At 45.9% G+C, this 27,966-nt stretch overlaps 1 protein-coding gene across 1 annotated transcript; it reads right to left on the reverse strand.

Moving 5' to 3' along the window:
- Positions 1 to 233: 233 nt before the first annotated feature.
- On the reverse strand, positions 234 to 27,915 carry Allc (allantoicase). Its single transcript, XM_038320778.1, has 11 exons — positions 27,826 to 27,915; positions 23,547 to 23,597; positions 19,874 to 19,961; positions 18,519 to 18,644; positions 17,325 to 17,404; positions 15,364 to 15,496; positions 8,858 to 9,013; positions 8,427 to 8,500; positions 5,745 to 5,853; positions 3,106 to 3,230; positions 234 to 443 (listed from the first exon to the last, which is right to left on the reverse strand). Exons 1-11 carry the CDS (start codon positions 27,913 to 27,915, stop codon positions 234 to 236), a joined length of 1,242 nt encoding a protein of 413 aa, XP_038176706.1.
- Between the last annotated feature and the right edge of the window lie 51 nt (positions 27,916 to 27,966).

Genomic DNA, 27,966 nt, shown 5'->3' on the forward strand with positions numbered 1-27,966 from the left:
ATCTACACATAACTGGTGCAGAAAATTGATGCTATCACCATTTTGTAGTGTTTTTCCAGAAAGTGCTTCTTCAGGAGGCTAGCCACCATTCCTAGCCATGGCCAACGTTTAAGCTACCAACTGGGCGTCAACAGGAGACAAAGGCCAGTTTATGGGGTGACCACTTTATTGAACCACCAGGTGTTCAGAACACTGAAGACAGTGGGTGGGGACCACTACCAGGGGTGTGCTATCTAAAGATTTGCCCGGAAGCCCGCTTTCAGAGAGAACTTCAGCGTGGGCTTCTCCCGGAGGGGTCGCAGCAAACAGATGGAACTGGGGAAGCCCTTGAGCCGAAGGCGGCTTACACCTCCATCGGGGGTGATGGTGAGCCTGGCATGGGTGATCACATCCTGGAGCTCCAGGGTCAGGCTGTCCAACACATGGTTTTGGTCGGGAGAGAGCTGGAAAAGAGGGCAGATGCAAGTCCTTGGAGGAGAACGTGTGTAACTCCCCCAGTGCAGTCAGCCCACCGTGGCCTTAGGGGCTTTAAGAAAAGGTTTTCAGCAATAATTTGGTCTAACATAAATCTGCTGGTGGGGAAAGCACACCCATGTGACAATGACATGCATGTGCAAGTGTCACGTTGTTTAGAAGGAGGTGAAATGATCAAATGAAGAGCAGATAAAACCTGGTGTCTTATAAGAGCAACAATGAATAAATGGGACCTCCTGAAACTGAGACTCTTCTGTAAAGCAAAGGACACTGTCATTAACACAAAAAGGCAACCCACTGAATGGGAGAAGATCTTCACCAACCCCACATCAGACAAAGGCCTGATGTCCAAAATATATAAAGAATTCAAGAAACTAGACATTAAAATTCTGAATAACCCAATTAAAAAATGGGGTACTGAACTGAACAGAGAATTCTCAATAGAAGAAGTTCGAATGGCCAAAAGACACTTAAGGGCATGCTCAACCTCCTTAGCAATCAGGGCAATGCAAATCAAAACAACTTTGAGATACCATCTTACACCTGTCAAAATGGCTAAAAATCAAAAACACCAATGATAACTAACCTATGCTGGAGAGGATGTGGAGTAAGGGGAATACTCATCCATGGCTGGTGGGAATGCAAACTTGTGCAACCACTTTGGAAATCAGTGTGGTGGTTTCTCAGGAAACTGGGAGTCAACCTACCTCAGGACCCAGCAATTCCACTCTTGGGAATATACTCAAGAGATGCCCTATCATACTACAAAAGCATTTGTTCAACTATGTTCATAGCAGCACTATTTGTAATAGCCAGAACCTGGAAACAGCCTAGGTGCCCCTCAATGGATAAAGAAGGTATGGCACATATACACATTAGAGTTCTACTCAGCGATAAAAACAATGGCATCTTGAATTCTGCATGCAAATGGATGGAAATAGAAAACACTTTACTGAGTGAGATAACCCAGACCCAAAAAGATGAATATGGTATGTACTCATCACTCATTAGTGGATTCTAGCCATAAACAAAGGCATTGAGCCTATAATTCATGATCCTAGAGAAGCTAAATAATAAGGTGAACCCAAAGAAAAACATATATTTATCCTCCTGGAAATTGGAAATAGACAAGATCACCAGGCAAAAGTTGGGAGCATGGGGGTAGGGCTGGGGTAGGGAGAAGGGGAGGATTGGGAAGAGCTTGGGGGAGTGGGATGATTGAGATGGAGGAAGGATGGTTATGGGAGCATGGAAGAAGATATCTTAATTAAGGGAGCCATTTTAAGGTTGGCAGGAGACTTCGCTCTAGAGGGGTTCCCAGGTGTCCAAGGGGATGTCCCCAGCTAGGTCCTTGGGCAGCAGAGGAGAGGGTGCCTGAACTGGCCTTCTCCTATAGCCACACTGATGAATATCTTGCATATCACCATAGAACCTTCATCCAGCAATGGATGGAGATAGAGACAGAGACCCACATTGTAGAACTGGACTGAGCTCCCAAGGTCCAGATGAAGAGCAGGAGGGAGAACATGAGCAAAGAAGTCAGGACTGCGAGGGGTGTATCCACCGACTGAGACAGTGTGACTGATCTAATGGGAGCTCACCAAGGCCAGCTGAACTGGGACTGAATGAGCATGTGATCAAACCAGACTCTCTGAATGTGGCTGACAATGGGGGCTGACTGAGAAGTCAATGATAATGGCACTGGGTTTTGATTCTACTACATGTACTGGCTTTGTGGGAGCCTAGTCTGTTTGGATGCTCACCTTCCTAGAGCTGGGTGGAGGGGGGAGGGCCTTGGACTTCCCACAGGGCAGGGCACCCTGACTTCTCTTAGGACTGAAGAGTGGGGGAGATGGGAGTGGGGAGAGTGGAAGGGAAATGGGAGGAGGGGAGGAGGTGGAAATTTTTAATAAATAAAAAACTGGTGTCTTCAGGGTTACACGAACCCTCACTACACCCTTGGTGACCACTCCCCTTGTCCAGGACACTCTAGCGTGCATCAGGGTGTCCATCCTACAGATGGGCACAGCATGGCAGCTTTAAGTGTACTGGGCGCCCTTCATATAAGTTAAATGTAAACATTTGCCTGTGCGTGCATGCTTAGCCCATGTTTGCTAGGCATCCTTCAGAAAAGTTAATGTACTATAGGAACACTTGCCTGTGTGTGCATGCTTAGCACATGATGGATTTTTGTTTTAGCAAAATTTTGATTGTTAGGCATGTGAAAGTCAGAGTCCACCCTCCTCTGTGAAAACACAGTCCATTCATTTACAGTTAAACTGAGCAAAGATTTCCAGGAAAGTTTGTTTGAAGAGCTAAAATCCTAGCTGCTCAGGAGGCAGAGGCAGGAGGATTATAAGTTCAGGGCTGGCCTGAAAAACTCATCAAGATCCTGTCTCTAAAAGTTAAAAAAAAGAGACTATGGGTGGAGCTCAGTGGTCGGGAGATGAGTAGGGGTGGAGCTCAGTGGTAGGGAGATGAGTAGGGGTGGAGCTCAGTGGTAGGGAGATGAGTAGGGGTGGACCTCAGTGGTCGGAAGATGAGTAGGGGTGGAGCTCAGTGGTAGGGAGATTCAAGATCCCAGGTTGCTCCAGAGACTGAGAGTCAGTCCTCAAATTGTACCCCACGAACCTTGGTGACAGGAAGCAGTGGCTTCCACTTATGAGCAGGGAGGGTCCATTGGCTCCTGACCATGTCTTCCTCTTCCTGTGTTGTCAGGACGCACCCATCCACTTGGCAGCTGTCAGGAGAATTGCCTGTTGGAGCAAACAGAGACATGGGAACTCTTTCCTTCAGCATAGCTCAGCTTCTAGGATACAGATAAAATAATCAGATCCAAATCCAGAAATGGGCTGGGAAGGCAGTTCTGCGGTAGAACATTTGGCTAGCATGGAAGAGGCCCTAAGTTCGATTCCCAGCCCCACAACACAACAAAAATCAAGAACAAGCCAGAGTCCTCTCTAAGCAAGAAGTATAGTGTAGGAGAAAGGAAAGAACAGAGTTGAACTGCTCTGTGGAATGCAGAAGTTAGTTGTGCAGTTCCTAGAAATGAGAAACAGCCAGCCATGTATTAGTTGGATGCATCCATACCTTGAAAGCTGGATGTACTTGATAAGCATCATAGGCTGCAAACTAAATTGCTTGCTTACTGCTGCATAGCACCTCTGAAATCATAATGGACCTGGGAAGTACTTGCCTTACAATGTCACTTTGTAATGTGCTGTGGGACAATGGTCTGTACCTGTCACTTGTATTTTAAATAAATGCTGATTGGCCAGTAGCCAGGCAGGAAGTAGAGGTGGGGCAACAACAGTTCTGGGAAGAGGGAAGTTTCAGTTGTGATCCAGACGCAGAGGAAGCAAGATGTGACTGCCTCACTGAAAAAGGTACCAAGCCACATGGCTAACACAAACAAGAATTATGGGCTAATATAAGTTATAAGAGTTAATAAGCCTGAGATACTAGGCCTATCAGTCTGTAATTAATGTAAACCTCTGTGTGATTTCTTTAGGACTTAACAACTGCAGGGACTGGGCAGGACAGAAACCTCAGCCAACAGTAAAGTGACAATATAAAGAAATGCTGGGGCTGGAGAGGTGGCTCAGGAGTTAGGAGTGCTTTGTTACTGCCTTTCTCTCCAGTTCCAGGGGATCTGACCCCCATCTAAGCATTGTAGTTACCTACAAAGTCACAGCAACACATACAAATAAGAATCAATAAATCTTCCAAGTGAAGAAAAAGACAAAGAAGAGGAGGGAAGTTATAATCATAAGCTACATCAGTGGGTCCTGAGCCCTGCCCAACGTTCTGTGCCCCCAGGATTGCTAAGGAGTCTCCGGGTGAAAGAATACAGCCTTGAGACTCTCTTCTCTTTGAAACTGCACAGAATCACAGGCAAGGGTCAGAGGCCCTAGGGGAAGGGTCACATGATCTTGTGAGGCATATTCCAAGACAGAGATTCAGAACCCTATCAGAAACCCCTCACTGCCTGCGTGCCCCATTAGTGTTCATCTCCTGGGATAAACATGTGTGTCTTGCATGTGAGTCATGGGTGAATGCAGGGAGAACAAAGGAGATGATCAGAGGTGCCGAGCCCGTCCCTGACATGTGCATACATGTGTGTTTACTAACCTGTGCATCCTTGACCCAACTGAATGTAACTTATTATACTATTGCTGTCAGGGATATTGTCATGCTCCCTCCCTCCTGAGTCTCACCACAGCGTCCCCGAGAGATGCCAAGGGTTCAGAAGCTTATTTTTATGACCTTTTTGGACTTATTGTTTGTTGCCTTTGACTAAACTCCTTCATGAAAACAGGCTATCCCATACCAGCCATGAAGAGAACTATAAACTACAGATGCCATTAAACTTCAAGCATATGCAAAAAAGCTGGCATGTCAGCTGCCCCTCAGGATAAGCTTGTCAGTCTCAAGGATCGGTGAGACCAACAGTGCAATCTCCAATGAGGTCTTTCCATGTAGCACCAAGCTCTGGCCCCCATACAACTGCACTCGCGCGTGCGTGCACACACACACACACACACACACACACACACACACCACAGGCTAAATAAACTAGTCAGTCAAAAGGGAGTTAAAAATATCAAAGTTTTTGAAAACACGTCATACCCACTAAGGAACCTGACCTTATTCTATTATTGAACCTTCATGCAATCAATATTAAAAATCATGACTCAGAAGTCATTCAAAAAACTAACCATTCAAAATATGAATATAAACTGCCATCATCTGTTACAAAGACAGCTAAACAATCATGAGATGCCCAATACAATCCTTTGATTACCTAACAGACACTTCTGTAATGTCTTCCGTTTTCTTAATATAGTGGCAACATAAATATTTCTTAAGAAACCAAGTACAGACTAACCCAGCTGCTGTCCAGATTCTTTTTACTACTGGATCCCCTGTCTGTCTTTCTCACAAGCTCTTTGCACCTTCCAAGGGGAGCCTGCCTCGCAGTCACCTGGAATCTCGTGGGGGTCACGGGCCTCTCTCTCTCTCTATGTTACTGGTCCACAACCTGGAGAGTGGAGACAAGCTCTGTCCTAGAGCTGTGAGCTCCTCCTTTGCATGGCTTTCAATAAGATGAGCCACCCAGCCAACTAGGGCTTCTAGAGAGACACTGGATGACAGAATTAGAGTGATCCTCCCAAAGCTGCATGGCTGAATGGAATGACCAGCAGCTCGGCGGACTCCCACAGGCCCTGTAGAGCAGACACACCAGCCGTAAGGGTCTGCCTGAGGCTTACCTATAAAGTATCTGGTATCAATTTCAATTTGAGTGATGACTCCAGGATGTGCCAGTCGGAACACTGCCCACTCACTACCCGGGATCTGGAGAAGGCCGTTCTCATCACTCTGGAATTCAAAATAAACAAATCGTAAGTCAGCTTGGATTCAAGACAGCTAACCTAAACACCGGCAGGAGGAGCTGACATCTCATACGGTGCTTACTGCAAGCAAGCCAAGTGTGGTGCCATGGTACACATCCGTAATCTCAGCACTTGGGAGAAACTGGAAGGTCAGGAGTTCAAGGTCAGCCTGGCTACCTGAGACCCAATTAACACACACACATACACACATATACACAAATACACACACACACACACACACTATACAATTTCTATGTTAGTAATAAGTTCATGAAGAGGGCTCCAGACACAAAGATGCTGATCTACTTAGCCCATGGGTCCTCTAAACTGTCTGACCTTCCAAAGCAAGTGCTTTCCTAGTTATCACCTATTCTGAAGATGATTAGCCTCCAAGCCTTGTTTCTCCATTAGGAGGGGTCTGTTTATAGTAGGAAGGACTGGTGGCAGGAAATCAGACTCCAGAAACAGGAGCACTTGTAAGTTTTCAATGGGATCCACAAAAAATATGGGATTTGGTTTGGTTGGATAGAGATTTTATTGAACTGTTAAATTGGCTCTAACATCCTCTATGGGTCACAGGCTCACTTAGCCCATCTCACCCTAGGGAACATGGACCTTAGAAATTATGAAACCAGGGGGCTGGAGAGATGGCTCAGCGGTTAAGAGCATTGCCTGCTCTTCCAAAGGTCCTGAGTTCAATTCCCAGCAACCACATGGTGGCTCACAACCATCTTTAATGAGGTCTGGTGCCCTCTTCTGGCCTGCAGGCATACACACAGACAGAATATTGTATACATAATGAATAAATAAATTTTTTAAAAAAATTATGAAACCAATGTTTCCTCCATGTGGGAGAGTCTTCTGTTTGTGTTGATTTCATTGGTTAATAAAGAAACTGCCTTGGCCCATTTGATAGGCCAGCCCTTAGGTGGGTGGAATAGACAGAACAGAATGCTGGGAAGAAGGGAAGTTAGTCAGCCGCTTCAGGCAATCACCATGCCTTTCTTCTCTGGGACAGACGCCATGCCTCTCCTCTCTGAGACAGACACCATGAAGCCAGCCACCAGATCAGACATGCTGAATCCTTCCCAGTAAGATACCACCTCATGGTGCTACACAGATTATTAGAAATGGGTTAATCAAAATGTGAGAGTTAGCCAGTAAGGAGGCTAGAAACTAATTGGCCAGGCACTGTTTAAAAGAATACAATTGGTATGTTGTTATTTTGGGTGTAAAGCTAGCCGTGTGGGATCTGGGTGGGATGAAAAACAGGCCTTCTCAGCAGCCCATCACTACACCTCCAGGTTTGCTAACAGATTCACTCATCTCTTGTATCTTTAATCTGTAGATTCTGGGGGTCCAGCAAGATGACATGGGAGATGAAGACACTACCAAGCCTGAATTCAATTCCCCCAGATCGACATGGTGGAGGGAGGAAGTCTATGTTAACGATTAATGTTTAACTAGTAATTATTTAATTATTAGTTAAAAAGAGAAAGTGAACTTTAGATTCTTTTCTTCCTTTAGAAAATAAATGGAACATTAATTTTTTTTTTTTACTAGAACAGCCAGCAAGGCATGTTTAGTCTTCTGGTAAAATTTAGTACAATACTATACCAGGTAGAATAGTGGAAATACAGTAGGAAATTTGAAAAAATATGTAGAAAATAGTAATAAAAACTTAGACCATGGATTATAGTGGTTTGCTGGTTTTGCTTTGTTTTGCTTTGGGGTGTTCTGTCTGCTTGTGTTCTGAAACACATGGTCTTATGTAACCCAGGATACACCTAGAACTCCATATGGCTTCCCTGGTTCTGTTTCTGTTGCTATAACATTCTGAGCAATACAAAGGAAGGGGACAGGGTATAGTGGGCTGTCAACCCCAAGTCACCATCTGTCATCTCAGGAAGTCAAGGGAAGAGGACAGGGTATAGTGGGGGCAGGGTATAGTGGGCTGTCAACCCCAGGTCACCATCCGTCACCTGAGGAAGCCAAAGGAAGGGGACAGGGTATAGTGGGGACAGGGTATAGCGGGCTGTCAACCCCAGGTCACCATCCGTCACCTGGGGAAGTCAAGGCAGAAGCTCCATCAGGTAGCCACATCACATCCACCCACAGTCAACAGCAGAGAGAAACAAAAGCAGCCAAGCTGTCTACTTGTTCAGTGTTCTAGCCTTCTCTACTCTTATAGGACTCAGGGACCCAAACCAGGGAATGGTGCTACCCACACAATCTGGGTCCTCCTCCATCAATTAATAATCAAGACAGCCCCCCCAGACTGGCCAATATGGTCTGAATAATCTCTAATATTCTCTTCCCAACTGATTCTAGGTTGTATCAAGTTGACAGGTAAAACCATGCCAAAAGTAACCAAGACTAGCTTTGAACTCCTGATCCTCCTGTCTCTCCCTCCCCAGTGCTGGGATTACAGACAAGCACATTACACCTGGCTCAAGAGAATCCATAAAGAAGTGCATTTTTCTTCTATGTAAATTGAAAGAAGTATTTTTAAACCTTTTCTAGAAAAAAAATAAAAACTACCATTGTTGCTAGTCTTACTTCTAACACAGGGGGTCTGTCCAGCCTCCTGGCGGTTTCCCAGCCATCTGCCATGGACTTGGGCTGGCCGACACCTACAAGAAATAGCTGGGGTTACTGGAACAATCATTGATTTAATTTGAATGTGGGAATGGATTTGCTGTCATTAAATTTCACATCCCATAATCCTAAGTATCAGTACATAAATTAATTTCAATAGAGTTGATATTTCAGTGAATTCACAGCCATGGGATTGACTGATTTTTTTTTCTTTAGAGCAACTACTTAGGCAAAAATTAAGAAGGATCATGACTCTTGCTGACCCATCCCATATCAAGAAGACATCTAGTCTGCGAGAGTCCCCACCCCCACCCTGGGCATCATTCTGGCCATACCTAGCTTGCAATGCAAAGTCTTCGACATGAAAGCTGGCTCCTGGGTTGCCCTCTCACCTATCATATTATTTGGATGTCCAAAGTGTGCATCACTAAATCCTACACAGACTCCCCCAAAAGCAATGGCCACTAGGTCTACAGGTTCCTTGGAGTCCGATGAAGTCCAGTCCCTCTGTCCAGTACCGTATACTCGGAGGCGTGCGATGCCACCATCTGAGGAGGAAAGGTGCCTGGGTTAGCTGGGAGAAGCTGGGATGTCGTGTTCCCTGGAGCCTGCTAGCCTTTGCCTACCTCTTTTCCTAGTAGCTTTACAACCCAGTAAGCCCACTGCCCAGGTCCCTGCAGCAGACACTGCCCTGCGCCTAAGCAGCCTTCCCAGTTCTCCAGTACTACTTGTCATTCTTGGCCCTCAGTCACCACAGTTCCAAAAATGCCTTCACTCGCCTTCTGCAGGCCTTTCCTGCCCATCGACTCACCGGGTGAATGTTATCATGTCTCCCTTTTCCTCCACTCCATTGCTCTAGTCATAGCCTGAAGCTGCTTTTTTGTTTTGTGTTCATGGTTTGAGTCAATGCTAACATTGATGCCACAGACACAGAGACTGAAATCCCTGGAGGGCACATGAGATACAGAGTATGTCGCATCCATGTAGTTCCTAGCATGTGGCAGAGTGCCAGCTTCCTTAAGAAACCGGTCCAGTAAAATCAAAATCAACTGGAAATTTGCCATCATGGGCTTGGGGAAAGAAGCGCAGGTGGCTCAGCAGTTAAGAGCACTCAATGTTCTAGCAAACAACAGGAGCTCAGTTCCCAGGATTTTCACTGAGTGGCTCACACCCACCTACCTGTAGCTCCAGCTCCAGAGAATCCAGCGTCCTCTTCTGGCCTCCATGGGCACTTGCACACATGTATGCAAACACACACACACACACACACACACACACACACACACACAAAGAAAATTCTTTTTTTTAATGTTTGATGTCAGAAGCAAGCACCGCAGACTCCAGCACTGACTCGCACCACATTGCCATGCTGTGCATCCGGGACACAACGCGATGATCCTCTGAAAACCCACTAGCTGCTGAGAAGCACAGTCTGACACCGGCAAGCATGGGAGTGAATGGCTACTCAGACCCATTCAATCCCCGTCATCACAAGTGGGCCTTCTCCTGTGCCTGGATGTGGTTTTCTGGGTAGCAGAAGTCAAACAGTCACCGGGTGGTGGTGGCGCACGCCTTTAATCCCAGCACTTGGGAGGCAGAGGCAGGCGGATCTCTGTGAGTTCGAGACAAGCCTGGTCTACAAGAGCTAGTTCCAGGACAGGCTCCAAAGCCACAGAGAAACCCTGTCTCGAAAAACCAAAAAAAAATAAAAAAAATTTAAAAAAAAAAAAAAGTCAAACAGTCTTTGCAAAGAAACTCATATCATTTGACTACACACTGAATCTGAACCCCACGTATTTTGAGATTGGAAAAGAATTGGTGCCCAACGTAAAGCCATGCGCCTTTAATTCCAGCTCTCAGGAGAAAGGCAGGTGGATCTCTGAGTTTGAGGACTTCCTGGTCTACAGAATGGGTTCCAGAATATTCAGGGCAACACAAAGAACCCCTGTCTCACTGACCCCCTACCTGGTTTCATAATGCCTGCTATTAGCAAGCTGGTATCAAAAACACACCTTCAGGTCTTTCCTGTGAGGGTGTCTTCCTCCACACCACGACCACCAGAAATATGTGACACCTACAGAAAGGACCGAGAGATCCACTGCCAGCATGTGTATGAGGGACTCTACTGCCCTGCTCCTCAGAGAAGCCCTTGCCAATGGTACAGGTGGGACATGGCAAATCCCTGCTCCTCGGGGCATGCCCCAAATATGGCTACATGTAAGAAAGGCCACTAAAACTTAGTAACAAAACAGCAACAATATAGAAGCCAAAACCCATATGATCTTTGCCATAGATAAAGGAAAAACATTTGACAAAAATCTGATACTATTTCACGATGATGACACTCAGCAACACAGGGATCTTGGAAACTTTCGTAGCCTGGTGGAGGAGACGTATGAAGACCCACAGGGCACCGCAGAGATCAGACATGGGTGTTGACTCTTGGCACTGTCATTCAGTGCTACACTAGGAGCCTAACCAGGGCAACGATGATAGAAGTTGAAAGGGGTGAAGCCCAACTGGAAAGGAAGAAGTGAAACTGTATAGTCACAGATGACATAATCTTGTGCATAGAAGTATTTTGGTTTTTGTTGCTGTCGTTGTTGTTTCTCAAGACAGGGTTTCTCTGTAGAACCACTCTGGCTGTTCTAGAATTCACTCTCTAGGCCAGACTGCCCTTGAACTCACAAAGGACTGGCTGCCTCTGCCTCCCCAGGACTGGGATTAAAGCTGTGAGCTACAGAGAAGATTTTAATTGCTCTAGTTAACATTAACATATCATTTCCTTAGGAAACACAATGAACACCTTATACTCTAAAATTATGAACCATTGTGAGCAGAAGTTAAAGGAGATTTGAAGTAGCGGGCGAGGTTACTACCTTCTTGGGTTGAGAGCTCAATAATAAAATGGTAATGGTACTAGATCGATGGATCCACAGGCCCCGTGTCATCTCACTCAAAATCTACATGTCTTTATGGAAGTTTCTAAGATGAAACTAGAGGATAGCATGCAAAAAAGATCAATGCTGAGCTAGCAAGATAGCTCAGCCAGCACATAAGGGAGTTTTCTGCAGAAGCACAGTGACCCAAGTTGAGTCCAGAGCCTGTGTAAAGTGGGAGAGGATAAGAAATGCCACAAAAGTCATCCTCTGACCTCCACACAAGAGTGGTAGCACGCGTACCCTCCCACAAACAACCAGGCCCATGCATGTACACAGTGAGAGTTTAATTGATTATTTTTTAAGACTCATTTTGTAGGCATCACAATACCTGACCTAAAATTATGCTACAGAACCACAGTAACAAAAACTGTGGTGTTTGTACCGGCAAGGGTACCAGCGGTTATAGGGGTTAGGGAATAACCACGATAGTCCTTTATAATAAATCAGTTTTAATACAAGGGAAAATAAGGGAACTTACAGAACCAAGGGTCCAGCAGAGCAGAAGGTACGCAGGGGAGAGCCAAACGGAAGGAGCCCCGATCCTATTTAAGGGGTATCCTACTCCGCTGGGGCAGCCACGCCCCTGAACGCAGGGATTGGGCCAGCTGCCCCAACAGGTGTTGACACAAAAGCAGGTGTGCAGGCCACTAGAAAAGAGACCTTGACGTAAATTCAGTTACAACCCCTTGATTTTGACAAAAATTTCAAAAGCAAAAAATTATTTAAAAAGCATACATCCTTAGTAAATGAAGCAGGAAACTCTAGATATCCACGTGTAGAAAAATGAAATTATCTTCATGTCTCTTGACCTAAACAAAAATCAATTCTAAATAGACCAAAGACACACCGATATAAGACCTGAAACTATTAGGGGAGAGTATGGCCATGGTGATGAATTTCTTAAAGGAGCTCCATTGACACAAGAAATAACCCCTAGAACTGACAAACGAAATCCACATGCAATTAAAAGGCTTCTCATAACCAAGGAAACAATCACCAGAATGAAGACAGTCTACAGACTAGAGGGAAATATCAACCATACATCAGGTGGGAGATCAACGTCTGGAATATACAAAGAAAAAAATGAATGAATAAAACCAAACCATCCCGTCAATAAATGGGCTGAACTGAAGAGACAGCTCTTAATATCTGGAGTGTTTGTCATCCTCAACTATCAGAGAAATGCAAATTAAGATTGTTTTGAGATCCCATCTTACCCCCAGTCAGATTGTCTATCATCAAGAAAATAAATGATTGACAGAGACAGTTTTCTAAAGAAAATATACCAATGGGCCAACAAACACAAAGAAAGTTACCATCATTGGTCACCAAAGGAAATGAAAATCAAAAAAGGAAGACTGTACTTCACACCCTCCGGGTGACTTCAACAAATAAGAAGCCCAGCACTGGGAGGAAACTGAAGGAGTCAAATGCCTCCTCATGCATGGCTGCCATTTGAGAATATCTAGAATTTCTCAAATCCTCAAACACAGAGTTACCAAATGACCCAGAAATGTCAATCTTAAGTATATAATAAAGGTGGTTGGAAATATGCACATACAAAAAATATGCTATAAGTTTGGGTTGTTGGAGAGATGACTCAGTGGTGAAGAGTCTGGCTGCTCTTCCAGAGAACATGGGTTTGGTTCCCAGCACCCATACAGTGGCTCACAACCATCTATAACTCTACTTCCAGAGGATCTGATGGCTTTGCCTAGCTTCTATAGGCAACAAGACATACAAGTAGGCAAAACGCTCACATACATAAAATAAAATATTTTAAAATTCCGTAAGTGAACATTAACAGCATTATTCATTATACCCAGCAGGTAGAAACAAATGTCTGCCAACTCATAAACAGATACAGAAATGCGCTCTGACCATAAAATAGAATGTCATTTGGCAAAAGAGGAATGAAGCACCCATGCCTGGCACAACCAAGATGATTCTTGAAAGAATCATGCTAAGTAAGAGAAGCTAGAGAAAAAAAATAATCAGTGATGATGGGGGACTCCCCTCTGAATGCCGTGAACATGTTTTATTACCATTGGTTAATAAAGAAACTGCTTTGGCCTATGGCAGGGCAGAATATAGCCAGACTGGAAGAGATATAGAGACAGAGTAGGCAGAGTCAAGGATATGCCGAAGGAGTCAGATGCCATGTAGCTGCCTAAGAAGCAAGAGGTAACAAACTACCAGCCTCATGGTAGAGTGCAAAATAATGGATATAAGATATAAGAGCTATCTAGAAATATGCCTGAGTTTTTGGCCAAACAGTGTTGTAATTAATATAGTCTCTGTGTGATTATTCAGGTCTGGGCGAGCTAGCAGTCTCCTTTTACATAGTAAATCATGATTCTGGGGGCTGGAGAGATTGCTCTGTGGTTAAGAGCACTGACTACTCTTCCAGAGGACCCAGGTTCAAATCCCAACACCCACATGGTGGCTCACAACTGTCTAAATCCAATTCCAGGAAATCCCCCATCAAACATGATTGTAGACAAAACATCAATGAACATAAAATAAAAGTGATATTTTTTAAAAACATGATTCTGTTCCTTTGAGGTATAAAATAGTTAAATCTCTTAACACAAAGAGTAGACCTGATGTATAGGAGTAGAGAAGGTGAGGGGCACTTGCTAGAGAAACAACACAGAACCTTGTGTGTGCTAGCCAGGTATTCTGCCACAGGGCTACAGATGCAGCCTCAAGTCCTCATATTTCTCTCAGAGTTAATAAAATGTCCTAACATTAACTGTGTTGCGTGTGTCTGTCCCTGTACTTTAACTGTAGACTTCAAACCAGAAACTCCTGTGATTATGACAATGTTGCACTAAAGCTCCCACATAAGAAAAACATAAAATAGGTACTGGAGAGATGGATTAGTGATTAAGAGCCCTTGCTGCTCTTCCAGGGGACCAGAGGTCAGTTCTCAGCCCACACATAGGAGATTACAACTGCCTGGACCTCCAGCTCCAAGGGATCTTCTGAACCCTTCTTCTGATCCCTTCAGGTACCTTACTCACATATATACATGCATACAGAGATACATGCACTACACATGTATGTAAATAAGAAATTGAAATGGAATCATGTGTGTATGCTATCTCAACTGTTAACACACGTGTGAAATAAAAATCAGCAGGAAACATAGAAGCCAAGCACAACTCGGTCCCAACACACCTTAACTTCACACATTTTTTTTATTGGTTTTTCAAGACAGGGTTTCTCTGTAACTTTGGAGCCTGTCCTGGAACTCACTCTGTAGACCAGGCTGATCTCGAACTCACAGAGATCCACCTGCCTCTGCCTCCTGAGTGCTGGGACTAAAGCATGTGTCACCACCACCTGACTAAACAGATACATTTTCCTTAACTACCCATTAGTGAGCGAGTATCAATTTCTTCCCCTCCTCCCTTGACCAAGCCTTTACCTTTATTTTTAAAAGCTGCATATTTATTTCACTTTCTGACTCTGTGATTGTGCCTTCAATCCTTCCCAAAAAGTTTTCTGCTTTTCATTAAGGAAAGACTACTTGATCCTGTCATGGACACCCTTGGCACACGTGGAACCACCACAGGCCCTACTGACATGCTTCTTTGTCTTAGACAATCCCACAGCACAAACCCCTCACAGTCTGCCTGGACACACACCACGTGTGGACTTAGATACTTTCCCAGCCTTCTTGGTATAAAGATAAACAATCCTGTTGCCAGGGGTTCGAGACAGCCATGTTGTAGAAAAGTCTAGGACAGTATGTCAAACACTGGATCATTGTGAGTGCCTCTAAGCATCACCACCACGAGCATCAATTTCCTGACACACAAGATAAATCATAACCCTAAAATATACCAAGCTCAAATTATCAGGAAAACATGGCTTATTTTGTATTTTATAAACATGACAAGGTAAGATGAAAAGCCCACACATCTGTCGGAGGTCCCGGCCATACGTACCTGGGAAGATATTTAGTCTTATGTGAGTCCATCTCTGCTGGGAATTGACAAAAAAATAGTTGTGGCTGGAGTCAGGGTCCCCTGGCTTAAGCTCCGACATGGGAACCAGGCAATCCCAGGAGTCCGAATTTAGCTATTAATAAATACAGAAACATCAGCAATGGCTCTTGAGAACAATACACTCTCGTTCTATGCAACAATTAGGGGAGGAGATTAGAACAGTTGCTGAATGACACATGCTTTAATGATAAACATCATAAACTCCAGTTAGGGGTTTTTCCCCACACCAATTAACAATTAGGTGACGGTGATGGGATCCTATAAACGGGCACGCTTTCCAGCTTTCAAACATCTTTTTTTTTTTTTTCGAGACAGGGTTTCTCTAGTTTTTGGTGCCTGTCCTGGAAGTAGCTCTCGTAGACCAGGCTGGCCTCGAACTCACACAGCTCTGCCTGCCTATGCCTGAAGCGGGCGTGGTCGGTCGGCAATTGGAAATAACTAAACTAGCCTTATATAAAATACTCAGCTTTAATAAAAGGAAAAAATGGGAGAAACTTACAGAGCCAGAGTTCCAGCAAAGAGCAGGGAACCAAGAGGGCAAAACAAACAAAACACGGATCTTTTAAAGGTATTTTGTGCCCCAGAGGGATCACTCCCCTCAGACAAGGGATTGGTCAGCTTCCCAATCATCTCCCCCTTTTGTCTAAATAAGACAGATTTAAAACCAAATACAACTATATACAATGGAAACAGATAATAAATATAAAATTACAAACAGCAAACAATATTAAGCAAGAAACATATAACAAAAGTTTTACTAAGCATTTTACTTCAAGGAGTCTAAATAATGTAGAAGGTAGCTACAATTAGCTAATCTTTAACCCCATTAAAGATCTGAGAAGGGAAGTAATATTACTTAAGCAACCAGGAAGTACAAACGAGAAACTTCTAAAATGTGCAACAGATGACAGAGACAACTGACTACCTGGGCAATCACCCAAAGTCTCGTTTGTAATGTTGAGGCAACCAACTTTGGCTAAGGCCTAACATAACAGACATACCATTTTTCAAAGGCAAGGAACCTTTAGTAGAACTATCCTACCCTGTCTTGGCAAGCTAGGACAATCCTGTTTTATCCACTTATGGATATTCTGTATCTTTGTCAGTAGTCGAGGTATGGGCTTTTCTTTGCCCAAAGGCCAGTTCTGCCAAGAAGAAGACAAGCTCCCAGGGGAGTGCCTTTGGTGCTCAACGTTCTCTCGGGAATAGAGCGGTGTTGCCAGGAGTGATTGTGTCTCATAAGTACAAAACTCTAGGCTAGATTAAAGGCCATTTTCTACAGTTCTTCGAAAAGGTCGAAGATTATACTATCTATAATAAATATAATCTCTATGTATCTAAAAAACCTGATTATTGCTTCCCAAGTGCTGGAATTAAAGGCGTGCGCCACCACCGCCCGGCAAACATCTTTTTCTTGATTCTTAAAAGAAAGCAGAGCGGTGATACTGGCACTCAGCTAAAAACCCAGGGCCGAGGAGATGGTGCGCTGAGCCCTTCTCGGAAAGCTGGCTCGTCCACAGTTCCCCATCCACCACAGATCAACACATCTGCGATAGCACGAATTAATTACTAAACACACTTAGCACAATGAGACGGTGTCAAGCCCAAGCCCCATTTCCCTGTCAAGTCACAATGGGAGGTAATGTCAAGGGTTTCCTAGTAGGGCCAGCAGCAATGTGCAGCCACAGGCAGGGCTCGCTGACCCATCAAGGCTGTGGACAGCCGGGCCATTCTCCCACACAGAGGGGAATGGACCACTGAGGAAATCTCTGCCCTGCCACGCTGTGTAGGGAAGGACAAGGGACCCAGGATGCCTGGTGGCATATCCCAGCCAATGGCCTCACCCAGTCAAGCCTGCAACGGTCTCTTTGCAGTCCTGGCACACAGAACCAGCGTCTTACCTCACTAATGGCTTCAAACTCCTCAGGCGTCGCTGCAGCTCCTGTCTTCACTCCTCTTGGTGGGATGGCTGGCACATTCTCTGAATTCGAAACAAACACACAGGATCAGGGTTGAAAAACAAAGGGAACACACTCTCTCAGGAGGTCTGTGGCAATTTCCATCTTCCCAACAGCCCTAAGGACATCTTTGCTTTTGTGACAGAACCACAAATTAGAGTCTAGCATGCCAACGGGAGCTCCTCACTGTGTCTTTGCCAGCTTGTTTCAGAGGAGAGTAGAATACACTGCATTTGCTCATCGTTTCAAGTTAGGCCAAACTCCATAGATGGATCACTTTTTTTTTTTTCTTTTTGAGTTCAGAATATTGGCAAGGTTAGTTCCAGAAGCTCTGCCATTCCCCGGCATCTGCCTTGGACTCAGAATTGGCCAGCTTAGAAACAGCAGCGTCCATGGACAGTTAAAGCAGTTCTCGCGAGTCCCGCCTCTCAGACCGTCATTAACTTCCCAGGAGGCTAGTCCCCTAAGGACAGACGGTAAGGCCTGCCGGCCTGTGCAGAGTCTGGTGTGGCTCTGTGCACACTGCACCATTTTAGCATAGGTGTATCCAGTGACTCACTCAGTTTATCCTCCCTAAAAATGTGTGCGCACTCGCGTGACTGTGTGTTAACTAATTCAGTTGTCCATGACAGATTATGGAAATAAACTACGAAACCTGTACAAGCCACAGTACCCCATGTTCCCAGAGGTAGAAAGGGTTCCCTGCCTAAGAGCCCCGGAGCTGCTGCACCACGGAGACTCTTATGCAGCTAGAAGTGGGCTGGAGCTCACCGTCTGCGGTTATCTCCGTCTCGGCTCCACCCATCTGACCCCACAGCCCACTGCTCCCACCTTCCCCGGAAACCAGTTCGGCAAATGCCCCCACCCACCAACAGAACACAAGGATATGCCTCTGCACACCTGAGTGCTGTGTAGGTGACGGTCACCATAATGGACCAACAAACACAGTTAAGCCGCACATCAAAATCCCCAGGGCAACCCATCCTACCTCTTGTCCTTGGGCGCCGTGGCAGCCCAGCAACCTCAGAGCTCCGATACATTTGCTTCTTACAGCAAGATTAACATCATCAAACTGAGTCAGAGGAGCCCCCTCCCCCCATCCCAGGCTCCTCTCTGGAGACAGTGGCTCCTACATACCTTCATTCAAGTTTGCCGCTTGAATCGACATACGAGGAGCATAGCTCCCAGAGAAGTAAGAAACATCCACGTCAACACCACGGATAATGCCCTGTATCCCCAGCTGGATGACACACCAGTCGTGACCTGTACAACAGGACCACAAGGGTAGTCTGTGATGCTCCATGGAGGAGTATAAGAGTACCAGGAGGTACTGTGGGGTGAGGGGCCGTAAAGAGAGCACCTGTGAAGTCCCATGGGGGATGAGGTCCCACGAGGGATGAAGATAGCACTCTTGAGGTCCCACGGATGATGGAGACAACACTCTTGAGGTGCCATGGTGGGGGGGATGAGGAGAGCACCCTTGAGGTCCCACAGGGGAATGACAGAAGCTCTGAGGCCCCATCTTCCACACAGAAGCACACATTCAGGGTGATTCTCGTGTGGCCACCAAAGACCACCATGACCCTCAGGATCCTCAATTCTAGCCAACAAATGTACTAGCCTTTGATTCAGAGACACCAACTCAGTTTCCAAGCCCATCCTTTCCTATTACTGTGCTGGGAAATTCGCAGGCTCTCTCTAAGGCTCCTTTCTTTAAGTCAAGGAAGACATCGATTACTGACCACTTCCATACGTTTATTGTAGCATAGAACCCACCAGCCTGGCTCTTCTGCAAACTCACTCTCTATTATTTCAGAGTTCCCTGCAGCCTCCATTCCACCCATGGCCCAGTTTGCTTACTTATACCTACCAAGCCTTCAAGACACTGGTCTGACAGCTCTCCAGAGTCTCAGGTAGTCCAGGCTTACGCTAGCTAGACATCCAAGAATTAATTGCCTTAAGCTCCTGATCGTCTTGTCTCCACCTCCAGGGCTAGGATTATAGGCATGCCCCAACACACCTGGTTTAAGTGGTGCTAGGGATCAAGTCCAGAGCTTCCTGAATGCCAGGCATGATGGATTGAGCGGGCAGTATCTCCTATAGGCTCAGGCATTAGAATGTTTGGATACCAGTTGGCAGTGATATTTTGGAAGGCTTAGGAGGTGGGACCTTGCTAGAGAAATGTCACTGGAGGGGGCTGTGAGGGTTTGAAACTATTTCCATTTTACTGTACTGTGGGCATGCTGTTCAAGATGTGATCTCAGCTTCCTGCTCCTGCCACTGGATGCCTCTGCCGTCATGCCTCCCAGCCACCATGGACTCTCGCCCTCTGAAACTGTAAGCCCAGAAAAACTGTTTTGTCTATAAGCTGCCTTGGTTATATATCACTTTATAACTAGCCAAGCCCTCTACTAACTGAGCCTCATCCCGAGCCACAAACAGCCACCATCTGTAACCTTCACGGTGTGGATGAACAGTCACGCCCTCCTCACCTGGAATCCGTTTCCTCCTGGTCTCCCATCCATCCATCCATTTCCCAAACTCCGTGTATTCATGTTCCTTAAAGCTCGGACTGTCACTCTAAGAAGATGCATGGGAGATCATTAGGGTCCCTGAAGAGCTGGGACTGTCTGCCTGTCAGGTTATGTTGCAAAGACCAGGACGCACCAGGAGTGTCTGCCCCGCCTGCATGCCAATCTCTACCACCCAGACCAAGAGGCACCTCCATGTTCTGTAGCATCTGAGACTAGAGTCCTTCTAGTATGTGAGTTTCAGCCCACAGAATGAACCCCTCTCGGCAACAGAGGAGACCATATGCGGGCCCCATGGATGCACTCTCTCCTCTCTCTCTCTCTCTCTCTCTCTCTCTCTCTCTCTCTCTCTTTCTCTCTCTCCTGTGTTTAGGTGGGCACTGAGCAATATAAAGGAGGTCAGTCACACTCGCAAAGCATGATGGCGTGGGTCACCAGAGCAGGTCACAGGAGAGCCCACTGGAAGTCTGGGGTCAGGAGAGACATTTGTGCTCTAGGTACTGTGCCACCGCCTATGGGAAAGCAAGAACTCCTGGTGGCAACGATACCAGCTCAGGCTCTTAAAATGAACCGTTGAGAAATCTGCTTCATCCTTGAGACCCGGGATGACTGCAGATCCTCAGTGGGGTATGAGAACATTGAAATGGTTCATGACCAACCCTAGGACAGCCTCTCTGTCTTCTAGCTCCCAGCCCAGAGCTTAGGGAGCAGGCTCACCCCCATACCTCAGGTTCTCTCATCTGTCATAGGCAGTGGTATTAGTGCTTTTTCCCAACAAAGACCATCATGGACACTGAGACACACCAAACTACATCAGAAGTGTCCGTGTTTGCTTAGAGATGTATAAATGCTGGTAATGCTTTTACTTTATTACAGACTGAGCATCCTTAAATGAATCATCTAAATCACTCCAAAGTCCTCACACTCCAGGATGATAGGAGGAAAAGTACTATGTGGAAAGAGTGGCGACTGCATATTTAAAGAAAAGACCCTAGGTTGGTCCTGGGGTTCTCTCACAGCCCAGAGCCGCCTCTACAATGAAGGACGCATAGTTAAATGAGACCAGCCCAAATGTGCACTGACAGGGAAAAGGGACAGTGACAGCCACTCAGCAGTCAAGAGGAGAGCCTGGGTCTGCAAGGGCCATGGGGGAAGAGTCTAGTTCCAGAACATCAGGTAGTTAAGGCATTGAAAAATACAAAGCATGTCATAGACTTACAGACACAAAAGCTTTAAGGTATAAGATACTCCTTTCCTGCTATGGGCTGAATGTTCGTGTCCCCAGATTCCTGTTGCAACCCCCATCCATGAGACAGTGTGGCCATGTGGGGACTTGGGAGTGATTTGGTCACAAGGGAAGAACATGTTATAGTTTTGATGTTAAACACTCCCAAAGGTCCAGGTAGTAAACAAAAGATTAACCCTCTGCTTTGCACATTGTGAGGTGGTGGAACTCAGAGGTGGAGTCTCAAGGGTCTTCTGGAGGTGTTGGTGGAGGTGTGCAGAAGGTCCAGGCCCTTTCTCTTTTGTCCCTTGGTTGCCATCAGGTGAGCAGGCCTCCACTGCTCACTCCCACCGTGGTGTCCTATGCCGCCACAAGCCCAAAGCAACAGGTCAGTGAGCCATGGGTGAGACCTTTGAAGTCACGAGGCAAAAATAATCTTCCCTCTTCAAAAGCTCATTCCTCTCTGGTTCTTGTTAAAGAATGAGAAGTTGACTAGCGAAATCCCTCATGATGGGACTAGACCCTGTAAGAAGAACTGAATGTTCTCTTTCTGCCTTGCCCCTGTAAGGACACAGGGAGGAACATCCATGAGAAGTGATTCTGCCAGCGTTGGTGCTGGATGCCCAGCCTCCACGCTGTGGGAACACGTGTCTGCTGTGTAAGTCTCTTGTGAATGGTGCACTGACATCCAACCCTGACAAAAACCACTGCTCGGTAGGGTCCACTCTCCCAAGAGAGCTTGAGAAGTGGGTTGCAGCTGATGAGCGAATGGAGCCTCAGCTGTATTTCCAGCCTCTCTCTCTCCTTACCTCAAAAAGAAGAAAAAACTCACCAAGCATGATGGTGCACACCTATAATCCCGGCACTAAGGAGACTGAGGCAGGGGGACTGCCACAAACTTGAAGCCAACCTGGGCCATATAAAATCATTCCAGGCCGGGCGGCGGTGGCGCACGCCTTTAATCCCAGCACTCGGGAGGCAGAGGCAGGAGGATCTCTGAGTTCGAGGCCAGCCTGGTCTACAAGAGCTAGTTCCAGGACAGGCTCTAGAAACTACAGGGAAACCCTGTCTCGAAAAACCAAAAAAAAAAAAAAAAAAAAAAAAAAAAAAAAAAAAAAAAAAAAAAATCATTCCAGGCCTGGGTTATAACAGAGATTTTCTGATTTTAAAAAAAATTAAATGTAAAATGCATACCCTGTGTTTTTAAACATGACTAGATTTGCATATGCATGTTGAGGGCATTGTTTGCATGTACATGGATACACTATAATGTAAAATCAAAGAAATAAGGCCCCATTCTCTCACCCTCCCACTTAAATCCACCTCCAGGACTTAATACGGAACGTAGCCTTCAGGCTCTGTGCAGTCCTACCACACAACATGGCCTCTGCATGGAACCACACTCATGCTCAGGAACTCTTGTGGAGTATGTCTGGAAGAACAACACTCCTGATCTAACTTCCTGGCGGATTCCGTTTAGGCTGATGTTCTCCCATTTCCAATACCAGAATGAATATTTTCTGTGTCGGTTTGCACGGTGTGCAAACAGCATACATCTGAGTGAGTTAGGACGTGCACCCTTAGCTCTCTCGGAGAGGCACACGCATGATGAGATACCAGAGATCATCAGTTAATGAGACTGTCTGGCCAACAAGGCCCAAGGACCCTCCAGTCTCCACTTCCCCAGAGCTGGGATTATAGGTGCACACACCTCTGTACCTGGTTTCTTTGTGCATCCTGGGGATCCTCTGGGGGTCTCTGATCCTTACACAGCAAGAACCTTATCCACTGAGCCATATCCCAAGCCCTATCTGTCCACAGTTTAATTTTAATTTTTATTTTTATTATTAATGAAGTGTGTGTGTGTGTGTGTGTGTGTGTGTGTGTGTGTGTGTGTGTGTGTGTGGTAGAGGCATGCCATGGCATGTGTGTGGAGTCGGCAAATAACTTTCAAGAGTTGGTTCTCTGGTTCTACTGTGGGTTACAGGGATTGAACTCAGGCCTGTGAAGCAAGTACTTTCTATGCTTGAGTCATCTCCCCAGCCCCACTGGCCCCCCTTTTAACCAAGAATGCCCTACCTATCGTAATTAAGCAGATGTTCCCCCAAATTCAAGATGGGTCCATTTTCTTCCAAGTCCGGGATATGGGATCCATGTTAGTCACGGGGCATACTCAGTGATCTCGGTTTTTCCCCCTGGACAACCTGGCTCTCCTGTCCTCTCCTGGCTCTGCCTGGCTCTACATATTCCCTGGGAGCTGGTGCTGAATTGGATACCTTTCCAGTGATCCTTCCTGCCCAGTACACAACACATGGCTTCTGTCCCCGACATGCCCATTGGTTTCAGCGTACACAGCTGCGGAGCTCAGCTAAGCCAGTCATTCACCATGCAGGATGCCTGTAGCCATACCTTTATGAGGTTTTCTGCAGGAGCAAAAAAGTCATCCGTTGCAAATAAAACCTGGACAAAGAGAAGAAAGGAATCAACCTACCACAAGACCCAGCTATATCGCTCTTAGGTGTATCCCCAAAGGATGCTCAATCATATCACAAGGACATGTGCTCAACCATGTTCATGGCTGCTTTATTCATAAGAGCCAGAACCTGGAAACAACCTAGATGCCCCTCAACTGAAGAATGGATTTTAAAAATGTGTTACATTTACAAAATGGAGTATTAGTCAGCTGTCAAAAACAAGGACACAGCCAGGCAGTGGTGGCACACACCTTTAATCGTAGCACTTGGAAGGCAGAGGCAGGCTGGATTCTGTGAGTTCAAGGCCAGCCTGGTCTACAAGAGCTAGTTCCAGGACAGCTAAGGTTGTTACACAGAGAAACCCTGTCTCAAAAAAAAAAAAAAAAAAGACACCAGGAAATTTGAAGGCAAATGGATGGAACTAGAAAAAAAATCATCCTGATCACCCAGACAAAGACAAACATTGTATGTACTTATTCATAAGTGGATATTGGCTATAAAATGAAGGATAACTATGCTACCGTCAACAGACCCAGAGAGATTAGGAAACAAGGAGGGTTAATGAGGCAACACCCAGATCTCCCCAGGGAAGAGGAAATAAAGGAGATTTTGAGAGTGGATTGAGGGTGGGTGGGGATGGGAACATGAGTCGTCAGGTTGACAGGGTGCACAGCAGAGAGAACGCTGAGGGGGACTGCTGGGGGGAAGGTATTTCAGGTTGGGCTGATGTCTGGCTCAGGGAAATCTCCCAGTAGTCTATGGGGAGGACCCCAGCTCCTAGCTAAGTAGACTGAACTAGCCATTTCCTGGTACTAGATTGTCAACAGAGAGCCACCATCCAGCAACTGATGGAGGCAGATGCAGAGACCCACAGCCAAACATCAGGAGAGTTCGAGAATCCTGTAGAGGAGGAGAAAGGAGTGTAGGACCCAGAGGGGTTCAGGACATCACAGGAAGGCTCACAGAATCAACTACCTGGACACACAGGGGCTCACAGAGACTGAACCGACCACCAGGAAGCCTGCATGAGACTGACCTATGCCCTCTGCACATAATTTACAGTTGTGTAGCGTGGTCCTCTTGTGGTACTCCTAACAGTGGAAGCAGGGGCTGTCTTCGACTCTTTCACTGGCTTTTGGGACCCTACTCCTCATACTGGGTCACCTTCCCCAACCTTATATATGGGGGGTACTTAGTCTAACTGCAACTTGATATTCCAAGTGTTATTGATACTCATGGGAGATTTGCCCTTTCCTGGATGGAGATGGAGGAGGAAGGAAAGGGACAGGAGGGTGGGAGTTGGGGAGAATGGGAGATGGATTGGGAGGGGAGGATGGCGAAGCCTGCAGTGGGATATAAAATAAATAGATGAATAAAAAATTAAAATAAAATAGAAAAGACATCTAAATGAAATTACCATAAATTAAAAAAACACTTTATTCCATCCTCTAGTAAGCCATTAGGGGATGCATTAAAAAGAATACGTGAAATTGCCTAAGGGAAGAGACAGTGAGGCTCCCCTGCGATACTTTCTAAGCATTTGGGTCTCAAGCCATTTCTTTCTACCCTTTCTTTTATTCTGAGTCTCTTTTACAGTCTGGATGGGAAGGGTAATGTCTCACACTTGGAATGCAAATAGACCAGTTTCATTCTCTCAGGCTTATGACTCCTAGAGATACAGATATGTGTAATAAGCATGCTTTAGATGTGTGCAATAAGTGTGTTTTAGATGCATGCAATAAGTGTGTTTTAGATGTGTGCATTAAGCATGTTTTAGATATGTGCAATAAGAGTGTTTTGATCATATTCATCCTCCCTCCCCCAACTCTTCCCCATCTGGCCCCTCCCTTCCCCACCCACCACACTTGTGTGTCCCTTTTTAGCCTTGCAGTTCTTTCATAAAAATGATCAATGGGAAAAACTGGGTCTGGGGAGAGGGGTTGGTGGCTAAGAGCACTTGCTGTGTAAGAATGAGGACCTACATTTAGATTCCCAGCACATGAAAGAGCCAGGCCTGGACACACACGTACATCTGTCACCCCAACACGGGAATCAGGGGAAGACAGGAGGATCACTGGGGACACTGGCCATTAGCCTAGCAAAAGAAAAAACAGCAAGTTCCAACTTCAATATGAGACCTATCTTAAGGGAAAGGAAGAGGTAGAGAAGGATAGCCTCTGCATACACACAGGCACACACTTTCTGCACCAGACACATGTACACACACACACATGTGAACACATACACACATACACACATGCACATATACAACATGTGTGAAAGGAAGAAAAAAGAAAGAGAGAGGGAAGAAGAGAGAGAGGAAGGGAGGGAGAGAGGAAGGGAGGGAGGGCGGGAAGAAGAAAGGGGAAGGAAAAGGAAGGGAGGAAACAATGATCACTGGATCACACTTAAGTTTTGGAAGCCACCATTCTCTCTCCGGGAAGATGGGCCTGCAACTGAGCTGTCCTGGAAATGTACCCACATAAGCAGCCCACTTCTGAGTGTACTGCTAAATTGCACACCAGTGAAAGAAGTGTGAATTACTTTCTCCCTGAGTATAGCTCACTGTCGGTCACTGGGGAAAGTGGAACCGTGAGCTGAACAGCTACATTCACCTCTCTCTGCACCTTGACTACAGGTGTAATGGCACCAGCCTCCTCCCATCCCGCTGCCCTCGATAGCCTCCTGTGATGAGCAATGTTCCCTGAAGCCCTCCTTGCTGTCATGGATCACAGACACTGTCTCCCTTTTATTGCTTCTTTCCAGGTATTTGGTCACAGCAAATGGAGAAGTAATGAGCCTGGTGGTTGTGGTGCACACCTTTATTCCCAGCACTCTGGAGGCACAGGCAGAAGAATCTTTGTGAGTTCAAGGCCAGCCTGTCCACAGAGCAAATTTCAGGACAGCCAAGGCTTGAAATTTTCAAGCCCTGTCTTGAAAAACCAAGGAAAGAAAGAAAGAAAGAAAGAAAGAAAGAAAGAAAGAAAGAAAGAAAGAAAGAAAGAAAGAAGGAAGGAAGGAGGGAGGAGGGAGGAGGAAGGGGGAAATATTGGCAGAGGTGGCTCATTCATTCCCAGCTGCTCAGACCCAAAATAATCACATAGAAACTATATTATTTACAATACTGTTTGGCCAATAGCTTAGGTGTATTTCTAGCTAACTCATATCTTAAATTAACCCATTTCTATTCATCTGTGTATTGCCACGTGGCTGTGGCTTATCTGTCTCTGGTGGCAAGCTACATGGCTTCTCCTGACCCTGCCTTCTTTCTCCAAGCATTCAGTTAAGTTTCCCCACCTAGATCTGATACTCTGCCCTATCATAGGTCAAAGTAGTGTCTTTATTCATCAACCAATAAAAGCAACACATATACAGAGAGACTTTCTACATCAGAGGGAGGGAAGGAGGGAGGGAGGGAGGGAGAGTGGGAGGGAGGGAGGGAGGGAGGGAGGGAGGGAGGGAGGGAGGAAAAGAAGGGAGGAAGGAAGGAAGGAAGGAAGGAAGGAAGGAAGAAGAAGAAAGAAAGAAAGAAAGAAAGAAAGAAAGAAGAAAGAAAAGAAAGAAAGAATAAGAAGAAAGAAAGAAAGAAAAAATAAAAATTAGACAGGGAAAATGATTCTATATACTACACAAGCATAAGTATGAAGTTTAAATCCTCAGCAATGTAAAAAGCCATGTGCAGCCCATGTGGGCCTACAACCCAGAGCCTGGTGTGCAGAGACAGGAGGATCTTTGTGGCTTGAGGCCTGCCAGAATATCTGGGAAATGGCAAACTCTCGGTTCACTGAAAGAGAATGTCTTACAGGATTAAGGTGGAGTGTGATGGGACACCTGGCATCATCCTCTGGTCTCCGCATAGGTGCACTAACACACATGCATTACGTACACACACAAATGCATTGTGTACACGCACGTGTGTTATGTACACACACATGCATTTTGTACACATACATACATTATATACACCCACATACATACATACACACACACACACACACACACACACACACACACACACACACACACACACTCTTGCCCTATCTCAAAATTGCCTGGGATTCAGTTCATTTCTTCAGAATCCTGCCCATGCTGGTTCTCCTCAGCAGCCCATTGCTTCGCCTTGACTCTAATTTACTTCAGGTCAACATAACCGGAGTGGGCCCCTCAGTGTTCATGCCTAGTGTCAACTTCCTGCCCTTGGGAAACCTGCTTACCTTTCCTCCCACGCACTCAGAGGCCATGTCAGTCAGCTGGGTAAAGTCCAGAAATCTGGTCAGTTTTCCCTCCTTCGGAATATCAGCCATGCTTCCTAGAAGTGAGAAAGGCAGGCCCCAGTCAGAAAGGAGCTGTGTGGG

This window comes from Arvicola amphibius, chromosome 2 (assembly GCF_903992535.2).
Source record: "Arvicola amphibius chromosome 2, mArvAmp1.2, whole genome shotgun sequence".
Taxonomy (NCBI): Eukaryota; Metazoa; Chordata; class Mammalia; order Rodentia; family Cricetidae; genus Arvicola; species Arvicola amphibius.